Source organism: Oncorhynchus tshawytscha, unplaced genomic scaffold (genome assembly GCF_018296145.1).
Source record: "Oncorhynchus tshawytscha isolate Ot180627B unplaced genomic scaffold, Otsh_v2.0 Un_scaffold_6703_pilon_pilon, whole genome shotgun sequence".
NCBI classification, from domain to species: domain Eukaryota; kingdom Metazoa; phylum Chordata; class Actinopteri; order Salmoniformes; family Salmonidae; genus Oncorhynchus; species Oncorhynchus tshawytscha.
This window is the reverse complement of record NW_024609792.1, coordinates 107,501-128,888: the sequence shown is the minus strand read 5'-3', so window position 1 is coordinate 128,888 and position 21,388 is coordinate 107,501. Positions and strand designations below refer to the sequence as shown.

The window sequence follows — 21,388 nt, the reverse complement described above, 5'->3', positions numbered from 1 at the left end:
AAACCCCTCTAACTACCTACCTACCTAACTAACTAACTAACTAACTAGCAGCTGAACACTAGTCTACACCTTCACTATCAGTTTACTGTGTTAGTTTAAACCCCTCTAACTACCTACCTAACTAACTAACTAACTAGCAGCTGAACACTAGTCTACACCTTCACTATCAGTGTGCTGTGTTAGTTTAAACCCCTCTAACTAACTAACTAACTAACTAGCAGCTGAACACTAGTCTACACCTTCACTATCAGTTTACTGTGTTAGTTTAAACCCCTCTAACTAACTAACTAACTAACTAACTAACTAACTAGCAGGTGAACACTAGTCTACACCTTCACTATCGGTTTGATCCATACTGGTATTAAATTCAGTAACGCTATATGGGTGCAGAAACAGGTCCTGGACATCACAGGACGCTGTCTGAGCTCCCTACCCATCACTTCCTGTTGTGACTGGGTCCTCATTTAACCCCTTAGTCACCACTCATTCACTAGCAGCTGAATGACACACCTTTACCTTATCAAGGGACAGCTGAATGACACACCTTTACCTTATCAAGGGACAGCTGAATGACACACCTTTACCTTATCAAGAGACAGCTGAATGACACACCTTATCAAGACACAGCTGAATGACACACCTTATCAAGAGACAGCTGAATGACACACCTTATCAGGAGACAGCTGAATGACACACCTTATCAAGGGACAGCTGAATGACACACCTTATCAAGAGACAGCTGAATGACACACCTTATCAAGAGACAGCTGAATGACACACCTTATCAAGAGACGCTGAATGACACACCTTATCAAGGGACAGCTGAATGACACACCTTATCAAGAGACAGCTGAATGACACACCTTTACCTTATCAAGAGACAGCTGAATGACACACCTTATCAAGAGACAGCTGAATGACACACCTTATCAAGAGACGGCTGAATGACACACCTTTACCTTATCAAGAGACAGCTGAATGACACACCTTTACCTTATCAAGAGACAGCTGAATGACACACCTTATCAAGAGACAGCTGAATGACACACCTTTACCTTATCAAGAGACAGCTGAATGACACACCTTATCAAGAGACAGCTGAATGACACACCTTTACCTTATCAAGGGACAGCTGAATGACACACCTTTACCTTATAAAGAGACAGCTGAATGACACACCTTATCAAGGGACAGCTGAATGACACACCTTTACCTTATCAAGAGACAGCTGAATGACACACCTTTACCTTATCAAGAGACAGCTGAATGACACGCCTTTACCTTATCAAGAGACGCTGAATGACACACCTTTACCTTATCAAGAGACAGCTGAATGACACACCTTTACCTTATCAAGAGACAGCTGAATGACACGCCTTTACCTTATCAAGAGACGCTGAATGACACACCTTTACCTTATCAAGAGACAGCTGAATGACACACCTTATCAAGAGACAGCTGAATGACACACCTTTAGCTTATCAAGGGACAGCTGAATGACACACCTTTACCTTATCAAGAGACAGCTGAATGACACACCTTTACCTTATCAAGAGATAGCTGAATGACACACCTTATCAAGAGACAGCTGAATGACACACCTTTACCTTATCAAGGGACAGCTGAATGACACACCTTTACCTTATCAAGAGACAGCTGAATGACACACCTTTACCTTATCAAGGGACAGCTGAATGACACACCTTATCAAGAGACAGCTGAATGACACACCTTTACCTTATCAAGAGACAGCTGAATGACACACCTTTACCTTATCAAGAGACAGCTGAATGACACACCTTTACCTTATCAAGGGACAGCTGAATGACACACCTTATCAAGAGACAGCTGAATGACACACCTTTACCTTATCAAGAGACAGCTGAATGACACACCTTATCAAGAGACAGCTGAATGACACACCTTATCAAGGGACAGCTGAATGCACACCTTATCAAGAGACAGCTGAATGACACACCTTATCAAGAGACAGCTGAATGACACACCTTTACCTTATCAAGGGACAGCTGAATGACACACCTTATCAAGAGACAGCTGAATGACACACCTTATCAAGAGACAGCTGAATGACACATTATCAAGAGACAGCTGAATGACACACCTTTACCTTATCAAGAGACAGCTGAATGACACACCTTATCAAGAGACAGCTGAATGACACACCTTTACCTTATCAAGGGACAGCTGAATGACACACCTTATCAAGAGACAGCTGAATGACACACCTTATCAAGAGACAGCTGAATGACACACCTTTACCTTATCAAGGGACAGCTGAATGACACACCTTATCAAGAGACAGCTGAATGACACACCTATACCTTATCAAGAGACAGCTGAATGACACACCTTTACCTTATCAAGAGACAGCTGAATGACACACCTTATCAAGAGACGGCTGAATGACACACCTTATCAAGAGACAGCTAAATGACACACCTTTACCTTATCAAGAGACAGCTGAATGACAGACCTTATCAAGAGACAGCTGAATGACACACCTTTACCTTATCAAGAGACAGCTGAATGACACACCTTATCAAGGGACAGCTGAATGACACACCTTTACCTTATCAAGAGACAGCTGAATGACACACCTTATCAAGAGACAGCTGAATGACACACCTTTACCTTATCAAGTGACAGCTGAATGACACACCTTATCAAGGGACAGCTGAATGACACACCTTTACCTTATCAAGGGACAGCTGAATGACACACCTTATCAAGAGACAGCTGAATGACACACCTTTACCTTATCAAGGGACAGCTGAATGACACACCTTATCAAGAGACAGCTGAATGACACACCTTATCAAGAGACAGCTGAATGACACACCTTTACCTTATCAAGGGACAGCTGAATGACACACCTTATCAAGAGACAGCTGAATGACACACCTATACCTTATCAAGAGACAGCTGAATGACACACCTTTACCTTATCAAGAGACAGCTGAATGACACACCTTATCAAGAGACGGCTGAATGACACACCTTATCAAGAGACAGCTGAATGACACACCTTTACCTTATCAAGAGATAGCTGAATGACACACCTTATCAAGAGACAGCTGAATGACACACCTTTACCTTATCAAGTGACAGCTGAATGACACACCTTATCAAGGGACAGCTGAATGACACACCTTTACCTTATCAAGGGACAGCTGAATGACACACCTTATCAAGAGACAGCTGAATGACACACCTATACCTTATCAAGAGACAGCTGAATGACACACCTTATCAAGAGACAGCTGAATGACACACCTTTACCTTATCAAGAGACAGCTGAATGACACACCTATACCTTATCAAGAGACAGCTGAATGACACACCTTATCAAGAGACAGCTGAATGACACACCTTTACCTTATCAAGAGACAGCTGAATGACACACCTTTAACTTATCAAGAGACAGCTGAATGACACACCTTATCAAGAGACAGCTAAATGACACACCTTTATCTTATCAAGAGACAGCTGAATGACACACCTTACACCTTACCTAATCAAGAGACAGCTGAATGACACACCTTTACCTTATCAAGGGACAGCTGAATGACACACCTTTACCTTATCAAGGGACAGCTGAATGACACACCTTTACCTTATAAAGAGACAGCTGAATGACACACCTTATCAAGGGACAGCTGAATGACACACCTTTACCTTATCAAGAGACAGCTGAATGACACACCTTTACCTTATCAAGAGACAGCTGAATGACACACGTTTACCTTATCAAGAGACGCTGAATGACACACCTTTACCTTATCAAGAGACAGCTGAATGACACACCTTTACCTTATCAAGAGACAGCTGAATGACACACCTTATCAAGAGACAGCTGAATGACACACCTTTACCTCATCAAGAGACAGCTGAATGACACTCTTTATCAAGAGACAGCTGAATGACACACCTTTACCTTATCAAGAGACAGCTGAATGACACACCTTTACCTTATAAAGAGACAGCTGAATGACACACCTTATCAAGGGACAGCTGAATGACACTCCTTATCAAGAGACAGCTGAATGACACACCTTTACCTCATCAAGGGACAGCTGAATGACACACCTTTACCTTATCAAGAGACAGCTGAATGACACACCTTATCAAGAGACAGCTGAATGACACACCTTTACCTCATCAAGAGACAGCTGAATGACACACCTTATCAAGAGACTGCTGAATGACACACCTTATCAAGAGACAGCTGAATGACACACCTATACCTTATCAAGAGACAGCTGAATGACACACCTTATCAAGAGACAGCTGAATGACACACCTTTACCTTATCAAGGGACAGCTGAATGACACACCTTTACCTTATCAAGAGACAGCTGAATGACACACCTTATCAAGGGACAGCTGAATGACACACCTTTACCTTATCAAGAGACAGCTGAATGACACACCTTTACCTTATCAAGAGACAGCTCAATGACACACCTTTACCTTATCAAGAGACAGCTGAATGACACACCTTTACCTTATCAAGAGACAGCTGAATGACACACCTTTACCTCATCAAGAGACAGCTGAATGACACACCTTATCAAGAGACAGCTGAATGACACACCTTTACCTTATCAAGAGACAGCTGAATGACACACCTTATCAAGAGACAGCTGAATGACACACCTTTACCTCATCAAGAGACAGCTGAATGACACACCTTATCAAGAGACTGCTGAATGACACACCTTATCAAGAGACAGCTGAATGACACACCTATACCTTATCAAGAGACAGCTGAATGACACACTTTATCAAGAGACAGCTGAATGACACACCTTACCTTATCAAGAGACAGCTGAATGACACACCTTATCAAGAGACAGCTGAATGACACACCTTTACCTTATCAAGAGACAGCTGAATGACACACCTTTACCTTATCAAGAGACAGCTGAATGACACACCTTTACCTTATCAAGAGACAGCTGAATGACACACCTTTACCTTATCAAGAGACAGCTGAATGACACACCTTTGCCTTATCAAGAGACAGCTGAATGACACACCTTATCAAGAGACAGCTGAATGACACACCTTATCAAGAGACAGCTGAATGACACACCTTATCAAGAGACAGCTGAATGACACACCTTTACCTTATCAAGAGACAGCTGAATGACACACCTTATCAAGAGACAGCTGAATGACACACCTTATCAAGGGACAGCTGAATGACACACCTTATCAAGAGACAGCTGAATGACACACCTTTACCTTATCAAGAGACAGCTGAATGACACACCTTATCAAGAGACAGCTGAATGACACACCTTTAACTTATCAAGAGACAGCTGAATGACACACCTTATCAAGAGACAGCTAAATGACACACCTTTACCTTATCAAGAGACAGCTGAATGACACACCTTATCAAGAGACAGCTGAATGACACACCTTTACCTTATCAAGAGACAGCTGAATGACACACCTTATCAAGAGACGGCTGAATGACACACCTTATCAAGAGACAGCTGAATGACACACCTATACCTTATCAAGAGACAGCTGAATGACACACCTTTACCTTATCAAGAGACAGCTGAATGACACACCTTTACCTTATCAAGAGACAGCTGAATGACACACCTTTACCTTATCAAGAGACAGCTGAATGACACACCTTTACCTTATCAAGAGACAGCTGAATGACACACCTTATCAAGAGACAGCTGAATGACACACCTTATCAAGAGACAGCTGAATGACACACCTTTACCTTATCAAGGGACAGCTGAATGACACACCTTATCAAGGGACAGCTGAATGACACACCTTTACCTTATCAAGAGACAGCTGAATGACACACCTTTACCTTATCAAGAGACAGCTGAATGACACACCTTATCAAGAGACGGCTGAATGACACACCTTATCAAGAGACAGCTGAATGACACACCTTTACCTTATCAAGAGACAGCTGAATGACACACCTTATCAAGAGACAGCTGAATGACACACCTTATCAAGAGACAGCTGAATGACACACCTTATCAAGAGACAGCTGAATGACACACCTTTACCTATAAATGACCCCATTTAATCTGGCGTTAACCCTTAACCTCTGATGACCTTCTACTGTGTCTGTGATGCTTGATGGTTCGAGAACTACATCCTGTTTCATATTGCAGTCTGTTGTTACAGCGGGAACACTAGTCTGAGAACTACATCCTGTTTCCTATCCAGTTAGTGGAGTCGTCACCACAGACAGACAGGAAGTGATCCAGTTAGTGGAGTCGTCACCACAGACAGACAGGAAGTGATCCAGGTAGTGGAGTAGTCACCACAGACAGACAGGAAGTGATCCAGTTTGTGGAGTCGTCACCACAGACAGACAGGAAGTGTAATATGAAACAGGATATAGTAACAACAGATTGAGAACTACATCCTGTTTCATAGTACAGTCTGTTGTTACAACGGGGAAAACTCTGAAAACCCTTCGACCAATTACAATGTCTGCTCACTTCTCCAAAGTAACAGAACAGGAAATGTACAAGACTTTAAACCAGATTGATCCGTGTTACATAAAACATCACTTTTTATTTTACACCAGCTGAATAAACGTACCAAAAACCGTGGTTGAATTGGAACAAACATTTAATTCCCCACAAATCTGAGATGCCTTCTCTGAAATGTGGGGACGCTTTGTTTTGTAAACACTGTCAAGTGTCACTCTCCTTCTGGCCCGCAGACAAAACAGAACGGCTACATTCTTATCTGCTCCGCTCAGACATCTTGTTCTCGTTGGCTCCAACGACATGGGGTGTAAGTCCTGGTCACATCCAATCCCCCAACAAACTGCCGGGAGATTGTGACAGCTCCTTACAGCAACGGAAGATGTTTCTGGTCACAGGCTGGCTGTGGGACGTGTGTGCGTGTGTGTGTGTGTGTGTGTGTGTGTGTGTGTGTGTGTGTGTGTGTGTGTGTGTGTGTGTGTGTGTGTGTGTGTGTGTGTGTGTGTGTGTGTGTGTGTGTGATTACGTGATGGAGAGCCTGTGAGAAGGGCTATAAAGAGATGATTGATGAGCTGGAGAATTCTCTCTCTTTAGAGACCAATCCCTCTCCTCACCACCATTATCAACACCACCACCCAGAGAACACACACACACACACACACACACACACTGGGTGGTGGCAACAATCAATTGTGAGCTGAATTAGAAGTGTCAGGAACAGATGAGGGCTTCCTGGTGACTGAGCTGGGTTAGAGCTGGACAGGGGCCAGAGGGAGATGTGGGTTTGGTCCAAAATGGCACCCTATTCCCTATGTAGTGCGCTACTTTGGACCAGGGCCCAGAGGGAATAGGGTGCCATTTGGGCCGTGGTGTTCTGTAGAGTACAGGGAGGAATAGAGAGGACAGCTTGGCCGTGGTGTTCTGTAGAGTACAGGGAGGAATAGAGAGGACAGCTTGGCCGTGGTGTTCTGTAGAGTACAGGGAGGAATAGAGAGGACAGCTTGGCCGTGGTGTTCTGTAGAGTACAGGGAGGAATAGAGAGGACAGCTTGGCCGTGGTGTTCTGTAGAGTACAGGGAGGAATAGAGAGGACAGCTTGGCCGTGGTGTTCTGTAGAGTACAGGGAGGAATAGAGAGGACAGCTTGGCCGTGGTGTTCTGTAGAGTACAGGGAGGAATAGAGAGGACAGCTTGGCCGTGGTGTTCTGTAGAGTACAGGGAGGAATAGAGAGGACAGCTTGGCCGTGGTGTTCTGTAGAGTACAGGGAGGAATAGAGAGGACAGCTTGGCCGTGGTGTTCTGTAGAGTACAGGGAGGAATAGAGAGGACAGCTTGGCCGTGGTGTTCTGTAGAGTACAGGGAGGAATAGAGAGGACAGCTTGGCCGTGGTGTTCTGTAGAGTACAGGGAGGAATAGAGAGGAGGACAGCTTGGCCGTGGTGTTCTGTAGAGTACAGGGAGGAATAGAGAGGACAGCTTGGCCGTGGTGTTCTGTAGAGTACAGGGAGGAATAGAGAGGACAGCTTGGCCGTGGTGTTCTGTAGAGTACAGGGAGGAATAGAGAGGACAGCTTGGCCGTGGTGTTCTGTAGAGTACAGGGAGGAATAGAGAGGACAGCTTGGCCGTGGTGTTCTGTAGAGTACAGGGAGGAATAGAGAGGACAGCTTGGCCGTGGTGTTCTGTAGAGTACAGGGAGGAATAGAGAGGACAGCTTGGCCGTGGTGTTCTGTAGAGTACAGGGAGGAATAGAGAGGACAGCTTGGCCGTGGTGTTCTGTAGAGTACAGGGAGGAATAGAGAGGAGGACAGCTTGGCCGTGGTGTTCTGTAGAGTACAGGGAGGAATAGAGAGGAGGACAGCTTGGCCGTGGTGTTCTGTAGAGTACAGGGAGGAATAGAGAGGACAGCTTGACCGTGTGATAATGATAGTGACAGACACAGTGACTTCAGGAGCCAATCAGGCTGGGGGACAGCAGCAGGCAGGGCCCATACTGACCATCATCCCTGATTAACACGTCACAACTGTGTCAGTGTGTTGATCAATAACCTGATATATCCAACAAGTCTAGCTTTGACTCTTACATAACCACTGTCACTCTCTCTCTCTCTCTCTCTCTCTCTCTCTCTCTCTCTCTCTCTCTCTCTCTCTCTCTCTGTCTCTCTCTCCTCTGTCTCTCTCTCTCTCCCTCTCCCTCTCTCTCTCTCTCTCTCTCTCTCTCTCTCTCTCTCTCTCTGTCTCTCTCTCTCTCTCTTTCTCTCTCTCTCTCTGTCTCCCTCTCTCTCTCTCTCTCTCCCTCTCCCTCTCCCTCTCTCTCTCTCTCTGTCTCTCTCTCTCTCTTTCTCTGTCTCTCTCTCTCTGTCTCCCTCTCTCTCTCTCTCTCTCTCTCTCTCCCTCTCTCTCTCTCTCCCTCTCCTCTCTCTCTCTCTCTCTCTCTCTCTCTCTCCCTCTCCCTCTCTCTCTCTCCCTCTCTCTCCCTCTCTCTCTAGGTAATCATCTGTGGTCGCCAGGTGATGTGTAGTTACCTGTCTCAGGACATTGATCTGCGGGTGGTGCAGCACTATGTGAATCCAGAAGGCCAGACGGTGGTTAAGGAACATGTTGACTGTCTGGAGGCTGGGAGGAAGCTGCCCTCCTACGTGCTGGAGGACTCAGAGTTGACAGAGCTGTGTGTCAGAGCCAGAGGAGATGAAGACTGGTCTCGGGATGTCAGACTGGAGAGGAAGGAGAAGGAGAGGGGGGAGTAGCTCTGTGGTACAGGTGAGTACAGACACAGATACGCACACACCAGACTCTCTCTCAATTCAATTCAAGGGGCTTTCTCTCTCTCTCTCTCTCTCTCTAAAACTAGGACTGTAACCTTGTAGGGGTGTAGAGTGTGTTGGTGGACCAGGTTACCTCCTGATGATTAAACTAGGTCTGTAACCTTGGAGGGGTGTAGAGTGTGTTGTTGGACCAGGTTATCTCCTGATGATTAAACTAGGTCTGTAACCTTGGAGGGGTGTAGAGTGTGTTGGTGGACCAGGTTACCTCCTGATGATTAAACTAGGTCTGTAACCTTGGAGGGGTGTAGAGTGTGTTGGTGGACCAGGATACCCCCTGATGATTAAACTAGGTCTGTAACCTTGGGTCAGTGTAGAGTGTGTTGGTGGACCAGGTTACCTCCTGATGATTAAACTAGGTCTGTAACCTTGTAACCTGTTGGGAGGGATTAAACTAGGTCTGTAACCTTGGAGTGGTGTAGAGTGTGTTGGTGGACCAGGTTGTTGGTGGACCAGGTTATCTCCTGATGATTAAACAAGGTCTGTAACCTTGGAGGGGTGTAGAGTGTGTTGGTGGACCAGGTTACCTCCTGATGATTAAACTAGGTTTGTAACCTTGGAGGGGTGTAGAGTGTGTTGGTGGACCAGGATACCTCCTGATGATTAAACTAGGTCTGTAACCTTGGAGGGGTGTAGAGTGTGTTGGTGGACCAGGATACCTCCTGATGATAAAACTAGGTCTGTAACCTTGGAGGGGTGTAGAGTGTGTTGGTGGACCAGGTTATCTCCTGATGATTAAACTAGGTCTGTAACCTTGGAGGGGTGTAGAGTGTGTTGGTGGACCAGGATACCTCCTGATGATAAAACTAGGTCTGTAACCTTGGAGGGGTGTAGAGTGTGTTGGTGGACCAGGTTATCTCCTGATGATTAAACTAGGTCTGTAACCTTGGAGGGGTGTAGAGTGTGTTGGTGGACCAGCCCGTGTGTCTAGCAGTGTGCCCGCCAGCCACCCTCTGTGTGTTCTCCTTCACCCAAGAGGAACCGAGGCCGTTGTCAGAGCTGAACAGAACAGAACAGAACGTCAGTTATTGCGTTGATGCCTGGTGTTTTGTCCGCAGTAAATAAAGTCCCTAGCTGACTGTAAATTAGGCAGTGTTGTAACGGCCTTGGCACGGTGTAGGTCTTAACGAGGAGTCAGCGGGTCGGAGGGGGAAAAGAGCCAGTGAAACGTTAAGAACCGCCTCCCAAATGGCACCCTTATCTCCTACATAGTGCACTACTTTAGATCCAGAATCCTGTAGGGGGCTGTTTCTAAAGTAGTGCTCTATATAGGGAATAGGGCCCTGGTCTAAAGTAGTGTACTATGTAGGGAATAGGGTTTCATTGAGGGTTGAACACACGACCAGTAACCCTTCTGAAAGGCACATTTTCAGCGTTTAAATCTTCTCAGAGCTGACAGATTTTAATGGGCTATTATCCCGCGCTAACAGTTAAATTGCCATTGGACTTAACTGTTGGATGGTGTTGGATGGTGTTGGAGTCCTGGAGCTTTGTGTGAGTTCTCTTGTACAACTGCAGGAAACCAGTTGGGAGCCGTGTTGGGTGACAGAAGGTGATGGTGTTGGATGGTGTTGGATAGTGTTGGATGGTGTTGGAGTCCTGGAGCTTTGTGTGAGTTCTCTTGTACAACTGCAGGAAACCAGTTGGGAGCCGTGTTGGGTGACAGAACGTGATGGTGTTGGATGGTGTTGGATGGTGTTGGAAACCTGGTTTGTGTGGTTCTCTTGTACAACTGCAGGAAACCAGTTGGGGGCCGTGTGGGTGACGCCTGGAGCTTTGTGTGGGTTCTCTTGTACAACTGCAGGAAACCAGTTGGGAGCCGTGTTGGGTGACAGAAGGTGATGGTGTTGGATGGTGTTGGAGATTTGTGTGGGTTCTCTTGTACAACTGCAGAAAACCAGTTGGGAGCCGTGTTGGGTGACAGAAGGTGATGGTGTTGGATGGTGTTGGATAGTGTTGGATGGTGTTGGATGGTGTTGGACAGTGTTGGATGGTGTTGGATATGTGTTGGATGGTGTTGGATATGTGTTGGATGGTGTTGGATAGTGTTGGATGGTGTTGTAAATTGTTGGATGGTGTTGGATGGTGTTGTATAGTGTTGTATGGTGTTGGATGGTGTTGGATAGTGTTGGATGGTGTTGGATTGTGTTGTATAGTGTTGTATAGTGTTGGATGGTGTTGGATGGTGTTGTATAGTGTTGTATAGTGTTGTATGGTGTTGGATGGTGTTGGATGGTGTTGGATAGTGTTGGATGGTGTTGGATGGTGTTGGATGGTGTTGGATAGTGTTGGATGGTGTTGGATGGTGTTGTATAGTGTTGGATGGTGTTGGGGTAAAGTGATGAACGTGATGTGACTCAGTGGGCCGTGAGTTAGTTAGTGGGCGTGGGTTAGTTAGGGGGCGTGGGTTAGTTAGGGGGCGTGGGTTAGTTAGGGGCCGTGGGTTAGTTAGGGGCCGTGGGTTAGTTAGGGGCGTGGGTTAGTTAGGGGCCGTGGGTTAGTTAGGGGGCGTGGGTTAGTTAGGGGGTGGGGTTAGTTAGGGGCGTGGGTTAGTTAGGGGCGTGGGTTAGTTAGGGGCCGTGGGTTAGTTAGGGGCGTGGGTTAGTTAGGGGGCGTGGGTTAGTTAGGGGGCGTGGGTTAGTTAGGGGCGTGGGTTAGTTAGGGGCGTGGGTTAGTTAGGGGCCGTGGGTTAGTTAGGGGCGTGGGTTAGTTAGGGGGCGTGGGTTAGTTAGGGGCGTGGGTTAGTTAGGGGCGTGGGTTGGTTAGGGGCCGTGGGTTAGTTAGGGGCCGTGGGTTAGTTAGGGGCGTGGGTTAGTTAGGGGGCGTGGGTTAGTTAGGGGGCGTGGGTTAGTTAGGGGGCGTGGGTTAGTTAGGGGCCGTGGGTTAGTTAGGGGGCGCCCCACGGCACATTTGGTCGTTACAGATGTTCCCGTTACAAAAACTCTCGACAGCACAGGAAACAAACATGTCGATCTTTCCCCAGTCCGTGGTAGTGTCACGGGTGAACTCTGACCTTGATGACATAGAATATGTTATTTAAAAGGTGTTTCTAAGCTTTTTTACACACTATACTGCTGTACAACAAATCAAAGTATTTTATGAAGTCCCGAGATTTGTAGATGTTATCTCAGGTGCAATGAAATGCTTGCGTTTCTAGCTCCAACAGTGCAGTAATACCTAGCTAAATGCTTGTGTTTCTAGCTCCAACAGTACAGTAATACTAAGCTAAATGCTTGTGTTTCTAGCTCCAACAGTACAGTAATACCTAGCTAAATGCTTGTGTTTCTAGCTCCAACAGTAATACCTAGCTAAATGCTTGTGTTTCTAGCTCCAACAGTAATACCTAGCTAAATGCTTGTGTTCTAGCTCCAACAGTACAGTAATACCTAGCTAAATGCTTGTGTTTCTAGCTCCAACAGTACAGTAATACCTAGCTAAATGCTTGTGTTTATAGCTCCAACAGTAATAGCTAGCTAAATGCTTGCGTTTCTAGCTCCAACAGTAATACCTAGCTAAATGCTTGTGTGTCTAGCTCCAACAGTAATACCTAGCTAAATGCTTGTGTGTCTAGCTCCAACAGTAATACCTAGCTAAATGCTTGTGTTTATAGCTCCAACAGTAATACCTAGCTAAATGCTTGTGTTTATAGCTCCAACAGTAAGTAATACTAGCTAAATGCTTGTGTTTATAGCTCCAACAGTAATACCTAGCTAAATGCTTGTGTTTCTAGCTCCAACAGTAATACCTAGCTAAATGCTTGTGTTTCTAGCTCCAACAGTAATACCTAGCTAAATGCTTGTGTTCCTAGCTCCAACAGTACAGTAATACCTAGCTAAATGCTTGTGTTTCTAGCTCCAACAGTACAGTAATACCTAGCTAAATGCTTGTGTTTCTAGCTCCAACAGTAATACCTAGCTAAATGCTTGTGTTTATAGCTCCAACAGTAATACCTAGCTAAATGCTTGTGTGTCTAGCTCCAACAGTAATTCCTAGCTAAATGCTTGTGTTTCTAGCTCCAACAGTAATAAATACCTAGCTAAATGCTTGTGTGTCTAGCTCCAACAGTAATTCCTAGCTAAATGCTTGTGTGTCTAGCTCCAACAGTAATTCCTAGCTAAATGCTTGTGTGTCTAGCTCCAACAGTAATACCTAGCTAAATGCTTGTGTTCCTAGCTCCAACAGTACAGTAATACTAAGCTAAATGCTTGTGTTTCTAGCTCCAACAGTACAGTAATACCTAGCTAAATGCTTGTGTTTCTAGCTCCAACAGTAATACCTAAGTTAAATGCTTGTGTTTCTAGCTCAACAGTAATACCTAGCTAAATGCTTGTGTCTCTAGCTCCAACAGTGCAGTAATACCTAGCTAAATGCTTGTGTTTCTAGCTCCAACAGTAATACCTAGCTAAATGCTTGTGTTTCTAGCTCCAACAGTAATACCTAGCTAAATGCTTGTGTTCTAGCTCCAACAGTAATACCTAGCTAAATGCTTGTGTGTCTAGCTCCAACAGTAATACCTAGCTAAATGCTTGTGTTTATAGCTCCAACAGTAATACCTAGCTAAATGCTTGTGTTTATAGCTCCAACAGTAATACCTAGCTAAATGCTTGTGTTTCTAGCTCCAACAGTAATTCCTAGCTAAATGCTTGTGTTCTAGCTCCAACAGTAAGTAATACCTAGCTAAATGCTTGTGTTTCTAGCTCCAACAGTAATAATACCTAGCTAAATGCTTGTGTTTCTAGCTCCAACAGTAATACCTAGCTAAATGCTTGTGTTTCTAGCTCCAACAGTAATACCTAACAATATGCTTGTGTGTCTAGCTCCAACAGTAATACCTAGCTAAATGCTTGTGTGTCTAGCTCCAACAGTAATACCTAGCTAAATGCTTGTGTGTCTAGCTCCAACAGTAATTCCTAGCTAAATGCTTGTGTGTCTAGCTCCAACAGTAATTCCTAGCTAAATGCTTGTGTGTCTAGCTCCAACAGTAAACCTAGCTAAATGCTTGTGTTCCTAGCTCCAACAGTACAGTAATACTAAGCTAAATGCTTGTGTTTCTAGCTCCAACAGTACAGTAATACCTAGCTAAATGCTTGTGTTTCTAGCTCCAACAGTAATTACCTAGCTAAATGCTTGTGTGTCTAGCTCCAACAGTAATACCTAGCTAAATGCTTGTGTTCTAGCTCCAACAGTAATTCCTAGCTAAATGCTTGTGTTTCTAGCTCCAACAGTAATACCTAGCTAAATGCTTGTGTGTCTAGCTCCAACAGTAATTCCTAGCTAAATGCTTGTGTTCTAGCTCCAACAGTAATTCCTAGCTAAATGCTTGTGTGTCTAGCTCCAACAGTAATACCTAGCTAAATGCTTGTGTTCCTAGCTCCAACAGTAATACTAAGCTAAATGCTTGTGTTTCTAGCTCCAACAGTACAGTAATACCTAGCTAAATGCTTGTGTTTCTAGCTCCAACAGTAATACCTAGCTAAATGCTTGTGTTTCTAGCTCCAACAGTAATACCTAGCTAAATGCTTGTGTTCCTAGCTCCAACAGTACAGTAATACCTAGCTAAATGCTTGTGTGTCTAGCTCCAACAGTAATACCTAGCTAAATGCTTGTGTGTCTAGCTCCAACAGTAATACCTAGCTAAATGCTTGTGTTCCTAGCTCCAACAGTACAGTAATACCTAGCTAAATGCTTGTGTTTATAGCTCCAACAGTAATACCTAGCTAAATGCTTGTGTTTATAGCTCCAACAGTACAGTAATACCTAGCTAAATGCTTGTGTTTCTAGCTCCTACAGTAATACCTAGCTAAATGCTTGTGTTTATAGCTCCAACAGTAATAGCTAGCTAAATGCTTGTGTTTATAGCTCCAACAGTAATAGCTAGCTAAATGCTTGTGTGTCTAGCTCCAACAGTAATTCCTAGCTAAATGCTTGTGTTTCTAGCTCCAACAGTAATACCTAGCTAAATGCTTGTGCTTCTAGCTCCAACAGTACAGTAATACCTAGCTAAATGCTTGTGTGTCTAGCTCCAACAGTAATTCCTAGCTAAATGCTTGTGTTTCTAGCTCCAACAGTAATACCTAGCTAAATGCTTGTGTGTCTAGCTCCAACAGTAATACCTAGCTAAATGCTTGTGTTTATAGCTCCAACAGTGCAGTAATACCTAGCTAAATGCTTGTGTTCCCAGCTCCAACAGTAATACCTAGCTAAATGCTTGTGTGTCTAGCTCCAACAGTAATACCTAGCTAAATGCTTGTGTTCCTAGCTCCAACAGTACAGTAATACTAAGCTAAATGCTTGTGTTTCTAGCTCCAACAGTACAGTAATACCTAGCTAAATGCTTGTGTTCCTAGCTCCAACAGTACAGTAATATCTAACTAAATGCTTGTGTTTCTAGCTCCAACAGTACAGTAATACCTAGCTAAATGCTTGTGTTTCTAGCTCCAACAGTACAGTAATACTAAGCTAAATGCTTGTGTTTCTAGCTCCAACAGTACAGTAATACCTAGCTAAATGCTTGTGTTTCTAGCTCCAACAGTAATACCTAGCTAAATGCTTGTGTTCCTAGCTCCAACAGTACAGTAATACCTAGCTAAATGCTTGTGTTTCTAGCTCCAACAGTAATACCTAGCTAAATGCTTGTGTTTCTAGCTCCAACAGTACAGTAATACCTAGCTAAATGCTTGTGTTTATAGCTCCAACAGTAATACCTAGCTAAATGCTTGTGTTTCTAGCTCCTACAGTAATACCTAGCTAAATGCTTGTGTTTCTAGCTCCTATCTACTGTCATTGTTTATTTCCAGGTCAGAGGTGAGAATAGTACCTATCTATATAGGATGGTGTGTATAGACAGTAGTTATATAGGATGGTGTGTGTCGACAGTAGTTATATAGGATGGTGTGTGTAGACAGTAGTTATATAGGATGGTGTGTGTAGACAGTAGTTATATAGGATGGTGTGTGTAGACAGTAGTTATATAGGATGGTGTGTGTAGACAGTAGTTATATAGGATGGTGTGTATAGACAGTAGTTATATAGGATGGTGTGTATAGACAGTATAGACAGTAGGTATATAGGATGGTGTGTATAGACAGTATATACAGTAGTTATTTAGGATGGTGTGTATAGACATTAGTTATATAGGATGGTGTGTATAGACAGTATAGACAGTAGGTATATAGGATGGTGTGTATAGACAGTATATACAGTAGTTATAAAGGATGGTGTGTATAGACATTAGTTATATAGGATGGTGTGTATAGACAGTAGTTATATAGGATGGTGTGTATAGACAGTAGTTATATAGGATGGTATGTATAGACGGTAGTTATATAGGATGGTGTGTATAGACAGTAGTTATACAGGATGGTGTGTATAGACAGTAGTTATATAGGATGGTATGTATAGACAGTATATACAGTAGTTATATAGGATGGTGTGTATAGACAGTATAGACAGTAGTTATATAGGATGGTATGTATAGACAGTAGTTATATAGGATGGTGTGTATAGACAGTAGTTATATAGGATGGTGTGTATAGACAGTAGTTATATAGGATGGTGTGTATAGACAGTATAGACAGTAGTTATACAGGATGGTGTATATAGACATTAGTTATATAGGATGGTGTGTATAGACAGTAGTTATATAGGATGGTGTGTATAGACAGTAGTTATATAGGATGGTATGTATAGACGGTAGTTATATAGGATGGTGTGTATAGACAGTAGTTATACAGGATGGTGTGTATAGACAGTAGTTATATAGGATGGTATGTATAGACAGTATATACAGTAGTTATATAGGATGGTGTGTATAGACAGTAGTTATACAGGATGGTGTGTATAGACAGTAGTTATATAGGATGGTATGTATAGACACTATATACAGTAGTTATTAAGAATGGTGTGTATAGACAGTATAGACAGTAGTTATATAGGATGGTGTGTATAGACAGTAGTTATAATAGGATGGTGTGTATAGACAGTAGTTATATAGGATGGTGTGTATAGACAGTAGTTATACAGGATGGTGTGTATAGACAGTAGTTATATAGGATGGTATGTATAGACACTATATACAGTAGTTATTAAGAATGGTGTGTATAGACAGTATAGACAGTAGTTATATAGGATGGTGTGTATAGACAGTATAGACAGTAGTTATATAGGATGGTGTGTATAGACAGTAGTTATATTGGACCAGTATTTAATGACTCTGTGTTCAGAGGGCAAAGCGGTCTGTAAGGTCATTGTTTATTTCCAGGTCAGAGGTGAGAATAGTACCTGTCCTATCTGATGGTGTGTTGGTGTCCTTGCAGGTGCCTTGTTCCAGCGGCTCGTTGCTCTACGTGTGGTGCACCCTGATCACCATGGAAACGGACTCCCACATGCAGCAGAGAGTGGTGAGTATAGCCATCCAGGGTAGGGTCTGATGTGGTACCCCTATTCCCTATGTATTGCACTACTTACTACCAGGGCCCAGATGGTCCCTATTCCATATATACCTTAACTCTAACTAACACCATCCTCTAACTAACACCATCCTCTAACTAACACCATCCTCTAACTAACACCATCCTCTAACTAACACCGTCCTCTAACACCATCCTCTAACTAACACCATCCTCTAACTAACACCGTCCTCTAACACCATCCTCTAACTAACACCATCCTCTAACTAACACCATCCTCTACCTAACAACATCCTCTAACTAACACCATCCTCTAACTAACACCATCCTCTAACTAACACTGTCCTCTAACACCATCCTCTAACTAACACCATCCTCTAACACCCTCTAACACCATCCTCTAACTAACACCATCCTCTAACACCATCCTCTAACTAACACCATCCTCTAACACCATCCTCTAACTAACACCGTCCTCTAACTAACACCATCCTCTAACTAACACCATCCTCTAACTAACACCGTCCTCTAACTAACACCATCCTCTAACTAACACCATCCTCTAACTAACACGGTCCTCTAACTAACACCATCCTCTAACTAACACCGTCCTCTAACTAACACCATCCTCTACCTAACAACATCCTCTAACTAACACCGTCCTCTAATTAACACCATCCTCTAACACCGTCCTCTAACTAACACCATCCTCTAACACCATCCTCTAACTAACACCATCCTCTAACACCATCCTCTAACTAACACCATCCTCTAACTAACACCGTCCTCTAACTAACACCATCCTCTAACACCGTCCTCTAACTAACACCATCCTCTAACACCATCCTCTAACTAACACCATCCTCTAACACCATCCTCTAACTAACACCATCCTCTAACTAACACCGTCCTCTAACTAACACCATCCTCTAACTAACACCATCCTCTAACTAACACGGTCCTCTAACTAACACCATCCTCTAACTAACACCATCCTCTAACTAACACCGTCCTCTAACTAACACCATCCTCTAACTAACACCATCCTCTAACTAACACGGTCCTCTAACTAACACCATCCTCTAACTAACACCGTCCTCTAACTAACACCATCCTCTACCTAACAACATCCTCTAACTAACACCGTCCTCTAATTAACACCATCCTCTAACACCGTCCTCTAACTAACACCATCCTCTAACTAACACCATCCTCTAACTAACACCATCCTCTAACTAACACCGTCCTCTAACTAACACCGTCCTCTAACTAACACCGTCCTCTAACTAACACCGTCCTCTAACTAACACCATCCTCTAACACCATCCTCTAACTAACACCATCCTCTAACTAACACCGTCCTCTAACTAACACCATCCTCTAACACCATCCTCTAACTAACACCATCCTCTAACTAACACCATCCTCTAACTAACACCGTCCTCTAACTAACACCATCCTCTAACTAACACCATCCTCTAACTAACACCATCCTCTAACACCGTCCTCTAACTAACACCGTCCTCTAACTAACACCGTCCTCTAACACCATCCTCTAACACCATCCTCTAACTAACACCGTCCTCTACCTAACACCGTCCTCTAACTAACACCATCCTCTAACTAACACCATCCTCTAACTAACCATCCTCTAACACCATCCTCTAACTAACACCATCCTCTAACTAACACCATCATCTACCTAACACCATCATCTACCTAACACCATCCCCTAACTAACACCATCCTCTAACACCGTCCTCTACTAACACCATCCTCTAACTAACACCATCCTCTAACTAACACCATCCTCTAACTAACACCATCCTCTAACTAACACCGTCCTCTAACTAACACCATCCTCTAACACCGTCCTCTAACACCATCCTCTAACTAACACCGTCCTCTAACTAACACCATCCTCTAACTAACACCATCCTCTAACTAACACCGTCCTCTAACTAACACCATCATCTAACTAACACCATCCTCTAACTAACACGGTCCTCTAACTAACACCATCCTCTAACTAACACTGTCCTCTAACACTGTCCTCTAATTAACACCATCCTCTAACACCGTCCTCTAACTAACACCATCCTCTAACACCATCCTCTAACTAACACCATCCTCTAACACCATCCTCTAACTAACACCGTCCTCTAACTAACACCGTCCTCTAACTAACACCATCCTCTAACACCATCCTCTAACTAACACCATCCTCTAACTAACACCGTTCTCTAACTAACACCATCCTCTAACTAACACCATCCTCTAACTAACACCATCCTCTAACTAACACCGTCCTCTAACTAACACCATCCTCTAACTAACACCATCCTCTAACTAACACCATCCTCTAACACCGTCCTCTAACTAACACCGTCCTCTAACTAACACCGTCCTCTAACTAACACCTTCCTCTAACACCATTCTCTAACTAACACCATCCTCTACCTAACACCGTCCTCTAACTAACACCATCCTCTAACTAACACCATCCTCTAACTAACCATCCTCTAACACCATCCTCTAACTAACACCATCCTCTAACTAACACCATCCTCTAACTAACACCATCATCTACCTAACACCATCCCTAACTAACACCATCCTCTAACACCGTCCTCTACTAACACCATCCTCTAACTAACACCATCCTCTAACTAACACCATCCTCTAACTAACACCATCCTCTAACTAACACCGTCCTCTAACTAACACCGTCCTCTAACTAACACCGTCCTCTAACACCATCCTCTAACTAACACCATCCTCTAACTAACACCGTCCTCTAACTAACACCGTCCTCTAACTAACACCGTCCTCTAACACGGTCCTCTAACTAACACCATCCTCTAACTAACACCATCTTCTAACACCGTCCTCTAACTTACACCGTCCTCTTAACTAACACCGTCCTCTAACACCATCCTCTAACTAACACCGTCCTCTAACACCATCCTCTAACTAACACCATCCTCTGACTAACACTGTCCTCTAACTAACACCATCCTCTAACTAACACCATCCTCTAACTAACACCGTCCTCTAACACCATCCTCTAACTAACACCATCTTCTAACCAGCACCATCCTCTAACTAACACCATCCTCTAACTAACACCATCCTCTAACTAACACCATCCTCTTACTAACACCATCCTCTAACTAACACCATCCTCTACCTAACACCATCCTCTAACTAACACCATCCTCTAACTAACACCATCCTCTAACTAAAACCGTCCTCTAACACCATCCTCTAACTAACACCGTCCTCTAACTAACACCATCCTCTAACTAACACCATCCTCTAACTAACACCATCCTCTAACACTATCCTCTAACTAACACGATCCTCTAACTAACACCATCATCTAACTAACACTGTCCTCTAACTAACACCATCCTGTAACTAACACCATCCTCTAACTAACACCATCCTCTAACACCATCCTCTAACTAACACCGTCCTCTAACACCATCCTCTAACTAGCACCATCCTCTAACTAACACCATCCTCTAACTAACACCATCCTCTAACTAACACCATCCTCTAACTAACACCATCCTCTAACACCATCCTCTAACTAACACCATCCTCTAACACCATCCTCTAACTAACACAGTTCTCTAACACCATCCTCTAACTAA

The 21,388-nt window shown here is 43.8% G+C and overlaps 1 protein-coding gene across 1 annotated transcript in view; it reads left to right on the top strand.

Moving 5' to 3' along the window:
- Window positions 1-21,388, top strand: part of LOC112240893 (vacuolar protein sorting-associated protein 13B) — a 407,100-nt gene that overhangs the window by 321,946 nt on the left and 63,766 nt on the right. The window contains 2 exon segments of the mRNA XM_042318131.1: window positions 8,989-9,239; window positions 17,624-17,720. Coding sequence (XP_042174065.1) covers window positions 8,989-9,239; window positions 17,624-17,720 — 348 coding nt within the window.